The sequence below is a fragment of the Notamacropus eugenii genome, chromosome 2 (genome assembly GCF_028372415.1).
Source record: "Notamacropus eugenii isolate mMacEug1 chromosome 2, mMacEug1.pri_v2, whole genome shotgun sequence".
Classification (NCBI taxonomy): domain Eukaryota; kingdom Metazoa; phylum Chordata; class Mammalia; order Diprotodontia; family Macropodidae; genus Notamacropus; species Notamacropus eugenii.
In genome coordinates, this window is record NC_092873.1 from 499,207,538 (window position 1) to 499,227,048 (window position 19,511).

General features: G+C 39.7%; 1 protein-coding gene across 4 annotated transcripts in view; it reads right to left on the bottom strand.

Annotated features, from left to right (window-relative positions):
- KYAT3 (kynurenine aminotransferase 3) overlaps window positions 1-19,511 on the bottom strand; it is a 64,275-nt gene that overhangs the window by 32,526 nt on the left and 12,238 nt on the right. For 2 of the 4 annotated variants that reach the window (XM_072648983.1, XM_072648982.1), the window contains exons 2-8: window positions 14,789-14,889; window positions 13,023-13,081; window positions 11,850-11,994; window positions 5,428-5,577; window positions 3,735-3,821; window positions 2,965-3,090; window positions 2,754-2,874 (exon numbers count right to left, since the gene is read on the bottom strand). In XM_072648983.1, coding sequence (XP_072505084.1) covers window positions 2,754-2,874; window positions 2,965-3,090; window positions 3,735-3,821; window positions 5,428-5,577; window positions 11,850-11,994; window positions 13,023-13,081; window positions 14,789-14,887 — 787 coding nt within the window. In that variant the 5' untranslated portion in view covers window positions 14,888-14,889. The remainder of the gene's footprint in view (window positions 1-2,753; window positions 2,875-2,964; window positions 3,091-3,734; window positions 3,822-5,427; window positions 5,578-11,849; window positions 11,995-13,022; window positions 13,082-14,788; window positions 14,890-19,511) is intronic. The other 2 variants (XM_072648984.1, XM_072648985.1) reach the window with 2 other exon arrangements.

Sequence of the window (19,511 nt, forward strand, 5' to 3'; positions counted from 1 at the left end):
GTCCCAGCCAAAGTGTTAGGGCTCTAATCAGGGCTTATCTGGCCTGGCAGGTCAACTTTTGCAGTCCCAGATCTCCCAAGGCCAGAGGACCTCATGGAGGTCAAAAGAATTTTGCACCTCAGCCCATGTGGCTTAGGTTACAAATATTGTATCTAGAACCCACAATTAAAGTCTTTTGAAATCCTAAGAGCCACAAAAATGTTTCTTTAGCCTATTAGTTTGAAGCGGGTGCCTAGTGTAGCTCTTTGATGAGTCAGCTTTTTACCAGTCAGCTTTTATTCTTACTCTTCTCCTTTATGGTAATGCAATAGTACCAGCTGTCTACCTTCAAGCTGGTAGAAAAAGGATGTTCCCTAGTTTGTGACAAGAGCTTCTGCTAGATAACAGCAGTGGCATGCTTCTTCTCCCTAGAGACCCTGATAACCCTCCTTTACAGCCAAGGTCAAGGTCTTAGTAATATAGGAAGCATTTCCATGAAGATGGCAGCATGGTTTGATAATCAGAACACAAGGATGAAAATGAGATCTAGATTTCAGCCATAGCTTAACCTTAATCACTTAAATCCTCTACCACATGGACTTCATAGCGTCTGCTAAGACAAGATTAGGTAAGAAATATTATGTTATATTACAGTATAAACCAACATTTCTTTCTGGGCTTAGTGCCCACTATTCTCTTTCATGTATTCAGTGTTTCAGTTAAACTAGACTTCTCATTGATTCCTGTTCTTTTTCACCTCCAGGTCATTGCTCATACAATTCCCTTAACCTAGAGAGGGTCCTCTTCCAGTAGTTCTGTCAAAATATCACCCATCCTTTAAAGCTCAACTCAAAAATCACATCATTGATGAAGTCTCTGCTGGCTCCCCCCAACCAATAACACCTGCTCCTTTTCCTCCTTTGGATCATTAATACGCTGATATCTTTTAGAGTCTATCTAATCCATCTCATATTATAGGCAAATGTGTCCTTGTCATCATCCCTTGACAGAGAGGATTGTTTTACTCATCTTGGGAAGTACCTACCACTGTGGAAAGACCATAAGAAGTATTGTGCCGCTTTGGAAACCCTAGTGTCATGGGAATTGGTTCGATTTGATCATTGGAGACAGTCCAATCCTAGGCAGAGAAGCAGCAAGCTCTTTCCTGAGGAACCAAGGAACAGCTTATATTTTGGTGATAAGCCAATTAAAAAGTAGCTAACACTAAGTTGATTTCTGTGGCCTAAGGTCAGGGGGCCTGGCAAAGCAGGATTGGGGGGTTGGTCTTGGTTCATTCTTTTCATTTCTAGGGACCAGGAATGGAGACCCAGCTATAGAAGCTCAAGCCTCAGGGGATTCGAGGTCAGACGTCACAACCTTCCCAGAAGGGAACTCCTGAGAAGCCAGAATCCTAGGAAATGAGTCCAAAGGGGCTTTGGACTTGGGACTTGGTGGGACTAATGTTAGGTAGGCACTGAGCTGAACTGTGAGCCCAGAGACTGACACTGCAGTGCAGTGGGATTATGCTTTGGGGAACGGTGAAGTAGGCTTGGGAGGAGGACCGATTATATCTTTGTTTTGGCTAAACTTTGAAGTAATTGACTGTCTCCCATTCCTGGAATTCACTTCCTTTTCATCTCTAACTCCTGGCTTCTTTCTACAATAAGTCTTTCCCAATCCCCGGTAATGGTGGTGCCTTCCCTCTGTTCATCATCTCCCAAATATCCTGTAATGTCTTGTCTGCACTTAGTTGTACTGTCTGTACTGTCTCCTCATTACATGGAGAGCTCCTTGAGGACAGAAGACTCTCATGCCTTTCTCTGTATTCCCAGTGCTTAGCACACCTCCTGGCACATTGTAGATCTAATAAATAACTTATTCACTGACCACTGTTCAACATCATAGCCCAGATCTTCCCTAACTTATGACTATTCATGCATATGAATGTAACTACATAACTTATAACTACTGGCTATTCTTGGTGATAAAAAGGTTGTTACAGATTATCTAGTCAAACTCCAATGTTCCACCTGGATCCAGTGAGTTAGTATATAACCTGTACGTGTGCAGTATATATTTATATATACACACAAAGATAGATAAATGCTACGTGTACATATGCAAATGTATGTGTGTATATATATATGTCTATATACATATACATATAAATATATATTCAACCCTCTAATTACTCACTTAAATGATATCAGGATGAGTTAATAATGAAGGTGAATTTAAACATATCTTCAAAATGCTTTATTTCAGAAACATGACCAAAAAGACCGAGAACTTTATATTTCAGAAACTGTATGAGTATTTACATTCTTATGATATGAGAATATTTTGAAATGTGAGGGGTTTTTTTGTTCAATTTGTGATTTCAATGGTATTGAGTAAAGAAACTCCCTTTACCAGAAAACATGCTGCAATTCATAGTCAAATAAAAGTATCTAGGGCACTGAAAGTTTAAGTAACTTTCCCAGGATCCTGCAGTCAGGAATGTGTCAGAAGTGGGACTGGAACCAGGCTATCCAGACTATGAGATTAGCTGTCTCTCTCTACTCCATCATGCTGGCCCTCTGATGTGCATGCTAAGGTAAGTCGCTGTGATTACTGAATTGACAAAAAGAAGCATTTACCTTACATGCCACTCTCTTGTATTCTTAGTTAGCATGGCAAACAATAGATATCTAGGTCTTGGAAATAGGTTAGTTGGTTGTTCCACATGAGCCCAAACTTAGTTTAAGATAATGGATCTACATAAGAATTTGTACCTATTTTAATATGTTTTTTTCCAGTATACACCAGCCATTCATAAACCTCATCACTGATACAAATGATATCGTGTTTAATGCAAAGATCAGCAATTCCTTGGAGCTCTTCTTTGGAAAATATCTGAAATGCAAGAATATATAAAAGAATATGTTACTCACTACATAAGAAAACTATAAATTTTAGTGACTGGAACAAAGTAGAAAGAGTTACCTTTCCAGTGGGATTGTGTGGAGTATTTATTATAAGAACTTTGGTTTTTGAACTAAATTTACTTTCCAGTTCTTCAAGATCTAATATCCATGAGGCACTGGACCCTCCATTTCCCTTGGTAGGTCTCTAGGATATGAGGAAGGAAAATGTGACTTAACTTAAATAATTACTGTCACTGAGCAAATAAAAATAAAACAATAAATAAAGAGTTACAGAAAGGTAAGGCAAAGAAATTATCAAAAATGAACAAGGAAAATAGAAGATATTGGGCTCTTTCCTGCTTGAATGTCCTAGAGGGCTAGATGTATACATTTACATTTGGTCAGAGGGGAGATCAGTTTGTAGACATCCCACGTCTTCATTAGAATATATGCCCCTGAAGGGAATTCACCTAAACTAGGTTAACAGGCACCTTTTAGCTCCAATTCTGAGATAACTGATTTTGTGCTTTGCCTTAATGTATTAGTTATCTGGGTAGAAATTTTAAAAAGTCATACCATTCTTAAAAGGTCACAAAGTTATTAGGAGAAAAGAGCTTTATAAATTGCAAAGTGTTTCTTAAATGTGACCTACTATTGTTGCTTTCTGGTGCAGCTGTTGACAATCAATGAAAAAGATTCAATAATTAATTAGGAGATGTTGACAAACTCAGAAATGCCATTTTCACTCTATCATCGTCCAGAATAACCAGTGAATCCTTTGGAACAGTGTTTTGGACCCCTGCCCAAGAATCTCTGGTCTTTTAATAACCTCCTCATTAGCATACTCACATAGCGTAAGGGGATATAGACAGGAATTGCTCCTGCCATCTTGATCATGGGATAGTAGCAATCAAAGAAGGGTTCCATGATGATCACCTGAAAAGGGCCACAGAGGGAGCGTTACAATGGCCCTCTGGGCCAGTTCCTCCAGGCATTGTGGATGTCCTCCTGCCTGCCTTCTTTCCACACTGTGCCCATCTCTTTTAAAGAAGGAGCACATTCCCTATGGGTCTCATCCTTCCAAGCCCAGGCCCAGTGCTGGCTCCTCCATGAACTAGTTCTCCTTTCCTCTTTTCCAATCGCCCTGCACATTGGCACATGCGTTAAGCTCTTGAAGGCTGGTGACTAATTTACTTATGTCATTGTGCCAGTCCAAGTGAGCAAGCATTTATTAGTCATTGAATATCAACAACGCATAAGCCACTGTGCTAGAGAACAAAGAGTTCCATTCCCTTTATTCACTGAGCTTATATTCTAAAAAGGGAGGATTAGGGGTGGGGGTGGGGAGGTTACTGTAGCAGGTAATTCTTAAAAAAATGACTTTTTGGCTGTAATATAGCAGAGGTGTCCAATTCACAGGAGACCAAAAATTCAATGAGGATGGTGTTAATTTGTGGTTTTCTAAATCAGCATGTAGTCTGTCCATATCTGTTTGAGTTTGACACCATTGATGTAGAGCACAGGGCGGAAGAGACATAGAAAGAAGAATGAATATCGGTGGCAAGGACCTTTAAGTCAAGGAAACTTAAGACTCAGATGTCTGTATACAAGTGCACAAAATATGAAACTAGAGATCCGAATACAGATGATATCATAAGAACCATAGACTTGGTGGAATGGGATTCATGAATATGAAAAAGGGAACATGATTCCTAGGTAGAAAATGAGATGATGAGGCAATGGAGAAGCATTACAGATGTAACTTCTGGACCAGGACTCTTCTGCTTCTCTGAAATCCTCCCCCCAACTCCCAGTTCGCACTCTGGCATCGTGGGCTCACAAACGCCAGATCTAACCCTGGAGCCTTTCACAGAGCAATTGCTTAAACATGCACTGGATTATAGATACTAGGTCAATGGGTATCTGTTTTATCATCACCTCATTATTTACACTTGTGCTTTACTGCTTTCCCAAACTTTCTGATTTTAGTTAAATGTCCATAATGGTAACAGATCAATGCAATCACTGATCAGAGTTTTCAGGTCTTTCAAAGCTGTTTTTCTTTACAATGTTGTTGGTATTACGTAAACTGTTGTCTTGGTTGTCTATATCAGTTCAGACAAGTTTTCCCAGGTCTCTTTAAAACAATCCCTTTCATCATTTTTATGCCATATTAAAATTTTATTGCATTCATAGACCATAATTCCCTAACTGATGGATATCCCTTAGTTCTTAGTTCTTTGACACTGCAAAAAGAGCTGCTATAATCCCAACTTGATTGTAAACTTCCGAAGACAGCAACTTACTTGTATTACCAAACATTCATTCATTCAATCAATTGGCAAGGACCTAGTTATGTACCTGTTTTGTATAATTTCTGGGGTTTAATGTAGTAGAATACAAGAGGAAGGGAGATTTTATGAATTTTTTCTCCATTTAAATGAACTTTAAAACATGCCAAAGCAGGAAAGAAGGTAGTTTTTAACTTGAAAATTATGCTACATTAACAGATTTACTATAATAAACACTTTAGTAAACTTACTTCTTCTTCTTCATTAACTAATCCCTGTATGGCATTAAAAAGAGATCCATATGCTCCTACTGTCACTATTGTTTCATGATTTGGGTCAATCTGTCTGTCATAAATCTTTCCATATAGAGAAGATAATGCTTCCACCAGTGATGGATGACCCTGCCCAAATCAAAGAAAAGAAATCTTAAATTGTACTCTACATTTTAACTCAAAGAGATGAGTATTTTGTTTCTTTCAGTTTAAATGCTTGAACTTCTGCCAAGATGTCTCATATTTTAAAAAAATATTATAAAGCCATTAAAATATATAATTAAAAACACTATATCTCTGTATATCTATGTCTAGTTCCTAAAGCAGTAGCTATTTTATTATTAGGAGGTAGATATTTTATTATTAAAACTGTATAAATCTGGAAAGGTATTCTACAACAAGAATATGAGTCATTCTACAATTAATAAATGGTCAAATTATATGAAAAGGTTTTTTTGATGAAATCAAAACTACATAGTCATACAAAAAATGCTTTAAATCATTACTGATTAGAGAAATGCAAACTAAAACAACTTTGTGATATCATCACATACCTATCAGACTGGCTAAAATGATAGAAGAGGAAAAGGACAAATGATGAAGGGAAAAACTGGGATACTAATACATTGTTGGTAGAAATGTGAACTGATCCAACTATTTTGCAGAGCAATCTGAGATTATTCCCAAATAGTTATAAAGCTGTGTATATATCTTTTGGCCCAGCAATACTACTGAATTAGGTCTGTTTCCCAAGATGAGTAGGGAAAAAGGAAAAGAACCTTTACGTTCTAAAATATTTATAACAATTTTCTTTGTGGTGGCAAAGAACTAGAAACTGAGGGGATGTCCATCAGTTGAGAAATGGCTAAACAAGTTGTGATATATGGTTGTGATGGGATATTACTGTGCTATAAGAAATGACAAGCTGGTTGATTTTAGAAAAACATGGAAAGACTTGCGTGAAATAATGAAGAGGGAAATGATAGAACTAGGAGAATGCAATATACAGTAATAGCAACATTATTTGAAGAACAACTGTGAATGGCTGTTATGCTGAGCATTACAAACACTCCAATCAACTACAAAGGACCTATGAAGAAAGATGCTATTCACCACCAGAAAAAGAACTGATAAATAGAAGTATGTATAGTACTTATTATATAGTTTTTCAAAAAAAAGTAAATGGTGAAATGGAGATTCATGGTTTGATATTGAATCCTCTCTGTGTTGTGCTGTGTACAAAGAAATGCTTTTTTTTTATATTTAAGTACAAAATGAATTTTAAAAAAGAAAAAAAGTCAACTTTTTATCAAGCTGCTATTACCAGAGGATATTATTCTTAAACTGGGGTGTAGGGTGTGTTCAGGAAGGACCTGTACCTTTGGTGTGATGGCTGCCGAGCTGTTTTCAGGGATCTTCCACCTTTGGTGTACACCTGTTCCATCCAACTCTCACTTGTGGCTCCAAGAAGCTGCATCACCTGCAGCAGCCACATCCCAGTAAACTGTTTCAGCAGATGGGCCAAACCAGGTTGAGGGTAACCAAGGGTTGTCAAATCTGTTGGTGAGTTAGGGGGGTGTCTACCCCAAGCATGTGAAGACTTCATCTGGTAGACTGGGCGGATGAGAACAATTTGTTCCAAAAGCCATGAAGGCAGATGAAATAGGCGATGTGGAGTGCTTAGAGCTTGGTTAGACACTGAAGACGCCAAGGTCATCCACTGCATCCTGAGCCATCGCCAGCCATCTTGACTCTGTCCTGCCACTGGACTATGATGACTCTGGAGGACAGAGTGAGGCTGATGACCTTGTGCAACTCTGCCTCACTTAAATCCAATTTATGCATGAATCAAAAGACATCACCCATACCATTTCACTATTATGCCTCAAAGTCCTGTGGTGACAGGCAAGTGACGAAGCAGCAGGTGCTGATACACTGTGAGCTGTAGTTACAACCCTACATACAGGAGGCCCAGGCCATATAGGGTCGTTTCTCACCAGAAGTAGCAGTGGGACTCGGCAGCCCCCTGGGTGTCTGAGCAGCCTTTTAAGGATCACACTGCTCACCTCCTGGTGTGAGGAAGGGGGCTAGAAAAGGTGCCCTAAACATTACCTGTTTACCCAACCCTGGCCTGATTACTGAGGCAGGCAGGGAATCCCACTATGCGGTCAAAACAAAAAAAATGTATGAAGACATCTGCAAAGATGATTCCACTCACCATCGGCACATGGAACATACACACACTAATAGGCAACACAAAATCCAGTAGATCTGAAAGAAGAACTGCTCTTGTTGCAAGAGAACTCAACAGGTATCACATCCAAATAGCAGCCCTGAGTGAAACAAGGTTGGCAAATGAAGGCCAGCTTACTGAAGTTGGAGCTGGATACGCCTTTTTCTGGAGTAGACACAGTGAAGGGGAGTGCTGTGAAGCTGGCTTGTGTTTTGCAATCAAAACTAATCTAATCAGCAAGCTGGTATGCCTGACAAAAGGAGTGAATGACAGGTTCATGACAATGCAATTGCCACTCGCAGGAAAATGCCATGCCACCATCATCAGTGTCTATGCTGCCACCATGATGAATCCTGATGAGGTCAAAGAAAAATTTTACGAAGACAATGTGCCAAAAGACGACAAGCTTATAATTCTAGGTGACTTTAATGCTAGAGTAGGCTTAGACTACCAGACTTGGCAGGGAGTCCTAGAGAGGAATGGAGTTGGAAACAGCAACAGCAAAGGTGATGTACTGCTAAAGACTTTTGCACTGCATGACCTTCTCATCATCAACACTGTCTTCCATTTACCTAAATGCAATAAAACTTCATAGATGCGCCCTCACGGCAAACATTGGCATCTAATAAATTATGTGATTGTAAGGAGAAGAGACAAAAGGTGTGAGAGTGACAAAGGCAATATGTGGTGCAGAGTGCTGCACTGATCACAGGCTTATTTTTTCCAAGCTAAATATTGGCATTCATCAAAAGTGCCACCCCCCAAGGCAAAATGACTACCAGAAGAATTAATGTCAACAGATTAGAGCTCTTCTCTAAACATGAACAGTTTGGTGCTGACTTGGAAGGAAAGTTGAACCAACACACAGTTGGCAACAGTGGAGCAGAAAAGGAGTGGGTAGCTCTCAGATATTTGGTGTATGGCACTGCATTTGCTCATCTGGGTTAGAACACTCACAAACACCAAGACTGGTTTGATGAAAATGATGGGGAAATTCAGAAGCTGCTAAATGAAAAATGAGAACTCCACAGGATTTACCAGCAGGCTCAGTAAGAAGGAAGATGAAATTCAGTTTTCTGCTGATAGTAACAATCCAAAGGACTTTTATGATTCCCTGAAAGCTATTTATGGACCAAAAACCTATGATGCATCACAACTACTCAATGCTGATGGAGCCACATTGATTAGTGATAAGGACATGATCCTAGACAGGTGGGCTGAACACTTCCATAGCATTCTCAACAGACTATCATCAATCAATGCTGAGGTCATTGACCATTTACCTCAGGTTGAAGTCAATCCCTCCTTAGCTGAACTTCCAACTGAAGAAGAGGTTTTGAGGGCCATTAGGTTCCTCTCATGTGGCAAAGCACCTGGAGCTGATTCTGTTCCAACTGAGATTTACAAGTCGGGGGACCATTGCTCATACAAAAGCTGACTGAAATTTTCCAGGTTATATGGCAAGAGGAGGTTATTCTCCAGGAGTTCAAAGATGCCTCCATTGTCCAACTCTAAAAGGGTAAAGGGAATAGATTGTCCTGCCACAAAATTCTTGCTAGAATCCTCCTTAATAGGCTGATCCTTCACCTGGAAAATGGGCATATACCTGAGAGCCAGTGTAGATTTAGAAAGGGCCAAGGAACAGTCAATATGATGTTTGCTGCCCAACACCTCCAGAAGAAATGCCAGGAGCAGAACAGAGGTCTGTACACAACGTTTGTAGATCTGACCAAGGCCTCTGACACTGTTAGTCATGAGGGCTTGTGGAAAATTATGTCAATATTTGGTTGCCTGGAGAAGTTCATCAATATTGTATGTCAATTTCATGATGGCATGTTTGCCTGGGTTCTGGACAATGGACAAAGCTCTCGTGCCTTCCCAGTCACCAATGGAGTGAAACAAGGCTGTGTGCTTGCTCCTATGCTTTTTAGAATGATGTTTTCAGCCATGTTGACAAATGCTTTCAATGAGGATGAGCACAGCATCAAAGTCAACTACCTTACCGATGGTAAATTCTTCAGTTTGAAAAGGTTACAAACCAAGACCAAAGTGGAGAGAGTGTTGGTGCATGATTTTCAGTTTGCAGATGATTGTGCACTCAGTGCATCCTCTGAAGCTGAGGTGCAACAAAGTATGGATCAATTCTCTGCTGCCTGTGCTAATTTTAGCCTAATAATTACCACCAAGAAAACATAGGTGCTCCATCAGCCACCACCACACCATGCATACGTAGAACCATCGGTTACAACAAATGGAGAAGTTTTGAATGCTGTGGATAAGTTCACTTACCTTGGTAGTGTACTTTCCAGGGATGTACACATTGACAATGAGGTTGATGCATGCATTGCCAGAGCTAGCTCAGTGTTTGGGAGGCTCTGAAGAAAGGTTTGGGAGAGAAGAGGTATTAGACTGACTACCAAATTGGAGGTCTACAAAACCATTGTGCTGACTTCATTGTTATATGCTTGTGAAATATGGATAGCCTACCAGTGCCATGCCAGGAAACTGAATTACTTCCATTTGACCTGTCTGAGGAAGATTCTGAGGATCAGCTGGCAGGATAAGGTACCAGACAGTTGCTCAAGCTGAACTGCCAAGCATTCAAGCCATGCTTTAGAGAGCGCAACTCTGATGGGCTGGCCATGTTGTTCAAATGCAAAATGATGCCTGCCAAAAAGAGTATTTTATGGAGAATGTGCACGGGGCAGGCGATCACATGGTGGCCAGAAGAAACGATACAAGGACACTCTCAAGGTTTCTCTCAAGAACTTTAGATTTGACTGTGCAACATGGGAGAAACTAGCACAGGACCACTCAGCATGGTGTGCCCACATAAGAAAAGGTCCTGTGCTGTTTGAGCAAAGCAGAATTGAGACAGCACAAAGTAAATGCAGAATGCGCAAATTTGGGATATCCACCCCAAATATTCACATGGACTATCTGTGCCCAATCTATGGTAGAGCATTCTGAGCTCTTATTGGTCTGATCAGCCACAGTTGAACACAATGAAATTTCACTTTACAATGGTGATGTCATTTTGGTCCTTTTCAAAGATCAAGGACAACAACCACCACCATTCTTAAATCAATCTTTACCTTAAAAGGGAAATAGTTTTTTTCCACTTCTCCAACGTGATTATTATACATATCAGTCGACTATCTGGCTATGAGATATTTAGTACAATAATCACTATCCTTATTTTAAGAATGATAAAACTGAGTCCTAACCCTCCGACTTTATCTGAGAGATTAAATAACTCCCCTATCACTACCCCCTACTACATGCCTGAGAGGCAGCTAGGTGGCTCAGTGGATAGGGTGCGGAGCTTGGAGTCAGGACAACCTGAGTTCAAATTTGGCATCAGATATTCACTAGTTGTGTGACCTTGGGCAAGTCATTCAACCTCTGTTTGCTTGAATCCACTGGAGAAGGAAATGGCAAACCACTACAGTATCTTTGCCAAGAAAACCCCATGGACTATATTGGTGTGCTGTGGTCCATGTGGCCATGAAGACTCGGACACAACTGGAAGATGAATAACAACAGTCTGTGTCTGAGATGGAATTTGAACTTGGGTCTCTGGCACTCTGACTGGCCACTAAACACTCACATTGAAACAGACATTAGATTTAGAAAGCTCTTCCCTTATAGCAGTACAGGCAGCATAAGGATTATGACTCCTGCTTCAGAGACAGAAAAACGAAGGCTCACAAGGACAGTTAAGAGTGGAGCCTGAGCTTGGGCCCAGATGATCTCACTCCCTATCCAAGGATTCTGTCCATTAGACTGCTGCAATTACACCTGAGCTATTCATCACTAGAGTAATATGAGCAATGGCGGCTGATACCTGCAACCCTTCCAACAAGCTATCACTAAGGTAAAAGAGAAAAAATGATAAACAATTGAAGAACTGTAAAAGCTCCAACTTTTGACAATAAAATAAAACTGTTAATTTATGATAAATTGTCTGATTTCATGGTGCATCAAATCTAGTGCTCCGCATACTTAGCAGATTATCTTACTATAACATGAACATTTTATAAAAGGGAGGTTTGTGCTCCTTGTTCCTAGACCCTAACATTAAAAATGAAATTCTTCTATTTACATTTACTACTACTGTATCATCATACAACATGTGAGCTTGCTCAAAATGTTTTTGTATACTTACAAAACCCCGTGTATACTGATTCAAACTATCAATCGCTGCTGCCTTTGCTAACTCTTCTTGAATATATTTAGGAGGGGATATATCTGGTCGACCTTGGCCAAGATCCACAATAGCGGGGTCTGAAGATAGCTTAAAAAATTCAACCCTAAGATGAAAAATAAGGAAAGTGTTAGTCAAATTTTTCAAATTTAGTCAATATTTTATGTTCTGAGCATTAGATTGAAAAACAAGTTTTAATTGACTGTCATAATTCAAAAGGACAGGAGAAGAGAAGGAAAAAGAGGAAAAGAGAGGGGACAGAAGAGGAAAAAGAGAGAAAAGGAAGAGAAAGACAGGAGGAGAGCATTTATTTGCTCACAAAGTATCCAGCTGTACTGAACTTCAGGAATTCTATCTTCTTCTGACCAATTCTTCTTATAGCTATCCATAACTTGCTATTGGCAATAGCATACTCATAAAAACAATGTTATGGGCAAGAAAACCCCATAGGTGGATTGTGCCACTAAGGGTCTTACAAATCTCTAACTTTGGTTACAAAAAGGGCTGGCAAATAAGTGTGGCTAGATATATACAAATGTGTTACAAGTGGAAAAGACAACTCAAAATATGCTGATGCTGGGCCAGCAGTGCCACCTTTTTATAGGAAGGTCAGCATATTATCAGGCTAAAAGAGCACAAGTTTATGCCTGCAGTCAAAATACTTTAGAGTTCATTCACAGATTAAAATTTCCTGAATAATTAAGAAAAAGACAACAAAAGGAGAGGCTGCTTCTTAAATTCCCTTGGAATGCACTTTATGTCCTTTAACTCATCAGGCAGATAGATATGACCTCCTTAGCATAAAAAATATAAGCATTTTAAGTCATATTAGCTAGTGGATTTTTTAAAAAAATTAACTCATTAATGCTGTGGAAGTTGACAAAAGCTGAAGTTAGACTTCTTATGTAGTACATTTTGAGTCTTTCTGAAGTGTTTTTTTCTACTCTTTATATTTCATAACATAGAAGGTATTTATCTACAGAATACACACACACACACACACACACACACACACACACACACACACACACACACACACACACACACACACACACACCCCTATAAACTCCAAATAAAAGACTTGAAAAAGATAGCAAACAAATGGTAACATTTTGTAGATTATTAGATACTCACCACACATTATCATCAAGTCCCTCAATTCGTCTTGCATTTTTGAATTTCTTGGACATTTTCTAAAAGATGGAAGCACACAATAGGGCTCTTTTGTAAAAAAAGAAATAAAAATGTTTCCTCTTTGCAATAGGTACTTATCAGATAACCTTCAGATGATCACTAGGTACAAATTCTGGTAACTAAAACAAATTTTTTTTTAAAGGACCTAGTGCAGGGGTGGGGAACCTGGAATTTGGATTCAGTCAAAAGGCTGCACTTAAGGATTTAGAAGGCCATATGTGATCTTAAGACTGCAGGTTCCTCACCTCTGATCTAGCTCCTATGTGCCTCTGACCCATGTGTGTCTGTGTGTGACTTGGGCCTTAACCTCTCAGTTCCCCCAGCTACATTGGTAGTTCCCTGTACCAAAGAGATGACAGGTGCAGTCCAGAAAAAGAGCTCATCACTACTTGGTGACTTCTGGACTCTTCTGTCTGGGGTTCAAATTCTCCCATGATCTGGCTCCACCCTGGCTTTTCAACCTTATCCATCCTCTGGTAAGCAAGGGCAAACAGCTCACTGTTCGGTTACTTCACCATCCCAAACCCTTCCATGCTGCAGCGTGTGGGACCTGAGCCGGGGTGGGGGTCACATCTCAGCAGCTATACCAGGCACTCCTTGCATGGCACTGAAGGAGTTTCAACCACATGACTCTGAGATCCTTTATAGCTCAGTCCTTCTACCTTTGCTCAGGTTGTTCCCTCTACCTGGAATGTCTTCCTTACAATCTCAGCTTATCAAAATTCTACCCATTTTTAAGCCCCAGCCCCAAGGTATCCCCTTCAGTGGCGCCTTCCTTGATCATCTCAGACAGAAATGATCAAGCTTGACTCTGAACTTTGATAGCATTTTGTTTGTAGTTTGTTTATGATGTGTATTATATACTACCTGGCATTATCAAAATTTCTGTGCCTGTTTGATCTCTTCTACTTTATTTTAAGCTTCCAGGGGGTAAGGACCATGTCTTACCATAGACTCCTAGGTCCAGGGCAGAGGGATCAAACACATGGCCCAAGGCATCTTGCAACAACCAGAGTTCAGCCTGAACCAGATTAAAATGTAATTGAGAAACACTTAACAGATTAAATACAAATACAATAGAAGATAATGTTCATATGTGGTTTTATAAGTCAGTGTGTGACTGGCAAGATCCTTATGAACCATTTAATGGCCCCCATTTCTATTGGAGATCGACACCACTGGTCTACAGTAAGAAAGGAGCTCAGGGGCCATCTACCCAACCCCCTCATCTTATAAAGAAATTGAAGCCTAAGGAGGTCAAGTGACTTCCTAAAGGTCACAGGGCTGGTGAACATCAGAGATAGGATTTGAACTCAGGTCCTGAGTCATTCCTTCCTGAGGCATTTGTTTTCATATCCCTCATCAAACCCACTACAGTGCTTCATGCATAAGGAACACTCAGTTATCTGCTGAATGGATAAGTTGTCAATGAAATGTTAGTCAACAAAAACTCAATTCAAGTGACAAAGAAAAGTGGGCCAGAATTGATTTTTAATATGGTATCCCTCAGCTCCCATAACAGAACTATATTCTGTTACTGTTTTCTTACAACAAAGTCCTGTACTGATGTATTGTCTTACTATTTTTATATATTTAAAATATTCCAACAGAATATCTACATGCATCATCTGCAGCAGGTGCATCTTTTCTCACCATGCTGGAACACACACTAACTATGTAATTTATAAATGATCAGCAATACGTACAGCAGATGCAGAAAAACAGAAGCGTCCTGAGGCATGAGTTATCTTTAGTAGTTCTGTTTTATTGTTGAGAGAGCTGAGACACCTCTGAATTAAAAACATATCTGCATGGTAATTTAGAAAAAAAAGAAAAATTAGTCACCAGCATGAGAAAGAAATACCTTAGCAATGGATAACAGACTGTAACCTTGTATTTTAAAATGAATCTCCATGTCCCCCATGATATAATCTCTCTATATTAGAATTACCCTGGTATATTTCTTTCATATTAAAGCTGTGAACATATCTGCGAATATTTTTAATCTACAGCTCAGGAAGGCAACACTAAATGACATTTGATAACATTAAATTATCACAAATAAAAGTCCTTTCTTCTAACATGGATAAAATCCAGGCTTTTTTAAATTTAAGGACTACTCAAAGCATAACAGTGTTCATGCATCAATCCTTGTTTTAAATGCAACCTATATCAGCAGCAGATAAAGGTATTACAAACCAATGGCTATTCAGAAACTTATACGGAAAGAGTTGGTGGTCTCAAGACAAAACTACAGAGAGCAGGTCATCTCTATGGAAGAGCCTAGGTACAAAATACAAATGCAAGATGAACTTGCTTTCAAGTTGTGAGGTGATTGTGATCGGGCATGGTTACGATAGTTAGGAACTAAAGCAATGTAAAGTTGCATTATTACTTCGCTCATTTAGAGGAAGAAAACTAGGATTTGTGGGTACATGCTCACAAAATAAGACTTTCCATCAAGTTTCAATCTGACAGCACTGCACTCTCAATTAAATGGCCAGGTGCATCTGGGAATTATATTCCCTGGATTTCCAGGGATGAAACAAGAACAACAGAAAAAAAAATTGGGCACTCCAAAATAATCCATAATGCTAGTGCTGCTATTTGTTGTTCTGTCACTTCAGTTGTGTCTAACTATTTGTGACCCCATTTGTGTGTGTGTGTGTATGTGTGTATGTGTGTGTGTTTGGCAAAGATACTGGAGTGGTTTGCCATTTCCTTCTCCAAATTTAGAGATGAGGAAACTGAGGTAAAAAGATGGTAAAGTGACTTGCACAGAGTCACACAGGTAGTAAGTGTCTGAGGCTGGATTTGAACTCATGAGGATGAGTCCTCCTGACTCTAGGCCTAGCACTCTATGCACTATGGCACCATCAAGCTGCCCTGTGCTGCTATTACAAGATGGTAAAATAAAAGTTTTTGGGAAGATTCCTATTCATGTATGATTTGGACTTATTGACCTGGTAAGTCCATTCGAACTCTTGAGATACTGTGAAAAATTATTTGCATCCAGCTCCACCTTAGTCCAGGCCCTCATCACCCTGGACAAGAGCAGCAGGCTTCTGGCTGGTCTCCCTGCCTCAAGTCTCCCCACTGCAGTCCATCCTGCCACACAACTACAAGTGTGATTTTCCTTAAGTGCAAATCTAATCTTGTCATTCTCCTCCTCCACAAACTCCAATGATTCCCTATTGCCTCTAGGATAAAATATAAAACTAAAAACCTTTGACAACCTCACTCATGAGTGATCTTCCTAGCCTTCTTATGGACTTCTGTTTCCTGAATGCTCTGGTCCTGATACCAGCCTTCTCTGTGTTCTACAACTCTTCACTCCAACTAGCATCTTCTTGTCTTTGCACTGACGGTTTCCCATGCCTAGAATGCACTCCTTCATCATCTTTAACTCTTGGAATTCCCTAGGCACCATTTCATTCAAGAAGCTTTTCCTGATGTCCACTTATTAGTGATCTCTTGTGTATAGTCTGTATGTATTTTTCTGTGAATATGCTAAATCACAATAGAACAAAAACTTCTGGAGGGCCAGAGCCCTTTTCTGTTTTCCTTTTTTTTGTTTTTTTATTTTTCTTTTTTGCATTTGTAATCCCAGTGCCTAAAAGGACCACATGCACATACAACCAACATGCCTCTCTATAGTTTATACAGTTTTGTCTTAAAAGCCTTCCTTCACAATTGTAAGAATACTTGAATACTTCCCCTTGTCTTCTGCCCTTGAACCAGGAATGTCCTCTCATTTTCTCTACTCTTCCTTCTCCTGTGAAAGGTGCTACAGAATGTTGCTTACTGATTGTCTGTGACCCTCAATGGGCCTGAAATAAAACAAAATCTGTACTCTAGGAAGTCAGTTGTTTCCTTAGCATACTAGTAAACATCTTTGCCTTTAATTTGGTTTTCTTATATTTGAATTACAGTCACTAGACCCCCATTGAGGGGCCGACTCTCCTAAGAGGTTATTTTCCTTTTGGTTGAGAGAATTTCCTGACAATTTGGTGTCAGAAATGGGATAACTGAGATGCTCTCTGAGGTGGAGGAATGCTCAGACACCCAGTATAGCTGGAGCACACATAAGGCAAACATTTTGCCCTATGTTAATTTCCTCAAGGTGGTATGTGTTCTCCTCCTACTCATTAGACATAAGAATCATTTTCCTCAAATTTCTTTTGTCTGAAGGGGAGCAGAGTAAAGCACATATGAAAAGTAATGGAGGCTTCTGGAGTTTTCAACTCAGATGGTAAGAGAGTAAGACAACTGGTCAGAAGGAGATTTTTGAGGTCCCTTTGCTGGCACTGGGTGAAAGACTCTGGTGCACTGTCCATTCTTAGATCTGGGTTGCAGTCCCAGAGTGAGGAGGAGCACTAGCACATTAGAGCTTGTGGCCACGGAGTCATAATTTCAGGGTAAAAAAGAGTTATTATGGTCACTCACACACCAGGACACAGGCTGGGAGAGTAGTAGACACACCTCTCCTGGGATCATGCTTATGGGGTGCTTGGTTGCATGTACTTGGGCCCCAATTCTAAAATCACATTTCTTTTTAAAAATCACATTTCTCTCTAACCTCAAAATATTAGCTCAGGCAGTTTCTCCCCAGCTCAAGGACACAGCTTGCCCTAGCAACACCTGTTGTCTCCCTTCCTGCTATAGTAGCCAGCTGTACCTGTAGAACTCATTAGGCTTAACCAGCTGTGTACTGGCTTAACGGGCTGTGTACTGGGTCATAATGACATTTACTACTAACTGACCAATCATATGTATCTTAGACATACCTGTACTCCCTTACATTTATCTTGTCTAACAAGACATTGATGAGAGCAACCTGGTATTTCTGACCCAGCCCTGACTGACAGTTGATTTAGTGACATTTTAGGCCCAAAACCACACCTTCAGATAGCTACCCCTTGGGCTATTTCCCAATGAATTTTGGGTAAAATACCTGCACAGTAGATACCAAAAGTGCATGTTCCTTTAAGAACTGACCACTCCTTAACCATTCCCCAATCCCACCCCAAAATACCTAGGTAACATATTTGGCACAAATGATACTATGGAATATCCTATATAAACTTTCCATGTACCCCTTTAAGATTGCAGGTTCCCTACGAACACTTGCCCGCTGAAAAGCATAATAAATCTTTACCTTGACTTCAACAATGTTTGAGTCCGTGAATTCTCCAGACGACCTGCCCCTGATATCTTGGTCTTTGTGGGAATCTCATACCCCCTTTCCAGCCCTCATCAATTCCACTTTAGAAGCAGTGAAAGCTTATGGACCCCTACAACCAGCTCTGAAAACAGCTGCACAAAAAACCTAAAGCTTGGGACAGTGCTTCCTCCCACCCTCCCAGGAGCAGAGATCAACTTTAATATAAAGTTGAAAGTCAAAAACTAAGCTGAAAAAATGAGCAAACAACAGAAAAAAGATCCTCACCATAGAAAGTTACTATTGTGATAGGGAAGATCAAAACACAAACTGAGAAGACAGTGAAGTCAAAACTGCTATATCTACAGCCTCCAAGAAAAATGTGAATTGGTTTCAGGCCATAGAAAAGCTCAAAAAGGATTTTAAAAGTCAAGTAAGAGAGGTAGAGGGAAAATTGGGAAAAGAAATGAGAATGATGCAAGAAAATCATGAAAAAAAGCCAACAGCTCAGTAAAGAAGGCACAAAAAATACAGAAGAAAATAACATCTTAAAAAAAGAATAGGCCAAATAGTAAAAGAGGCACAGAAATTATTACAATTGGACAAGTGGAAGCTAATTACTTCATGAGACACCAAGAAGCAATAAAAAGAAAAAAGAAAAAAAGAAAATGTGAAATACCTCATTGGAAACACAATTGACCTAGAAAATAGATCCAGGAGAGATCATTTAAGAATTATTGGACTACCTGAAAGGCATGATCAAAAAAAGAGGCTAGATATCATCTTTCAAGAAATTATCAAGGAAAACTACCCTGATATTCTAGAATCAGTGTGTAAAACAGAAATTGAAAGAATCCACAGATCACTTCCTGAAAGAGATCCTAAAATGAAAACTCTGGGGAATATTATAGTTAAATTGCAGAGCTCCCAGGTCAAGGAGAAAATACTGCAAGGAGCCAGAAAAAAATGACTCAAATAGTATGGAGTCACAGTCAGGATAACACAAGATTTAACAGCTTCTACATCAAAGGAGAAGAGGGATTGGAATATGATACTCCAGATGACAAAGGAATTAGGATTACAATCAAGAATCATCTACCCAAAAAACCTGAGTATAAACCTTGTGGGGGGAAAAATGGAAATTCAACAAAAGAGAAAACTTCCAAGCATTTCTGATGAAAAGACCAGGGTTGAATAGAAAAGTTGACTTTCAAGCAGAAGATTCAAGAGAAGCATAAAGAGGTAAACAGGAAAGACAAATCATAAAG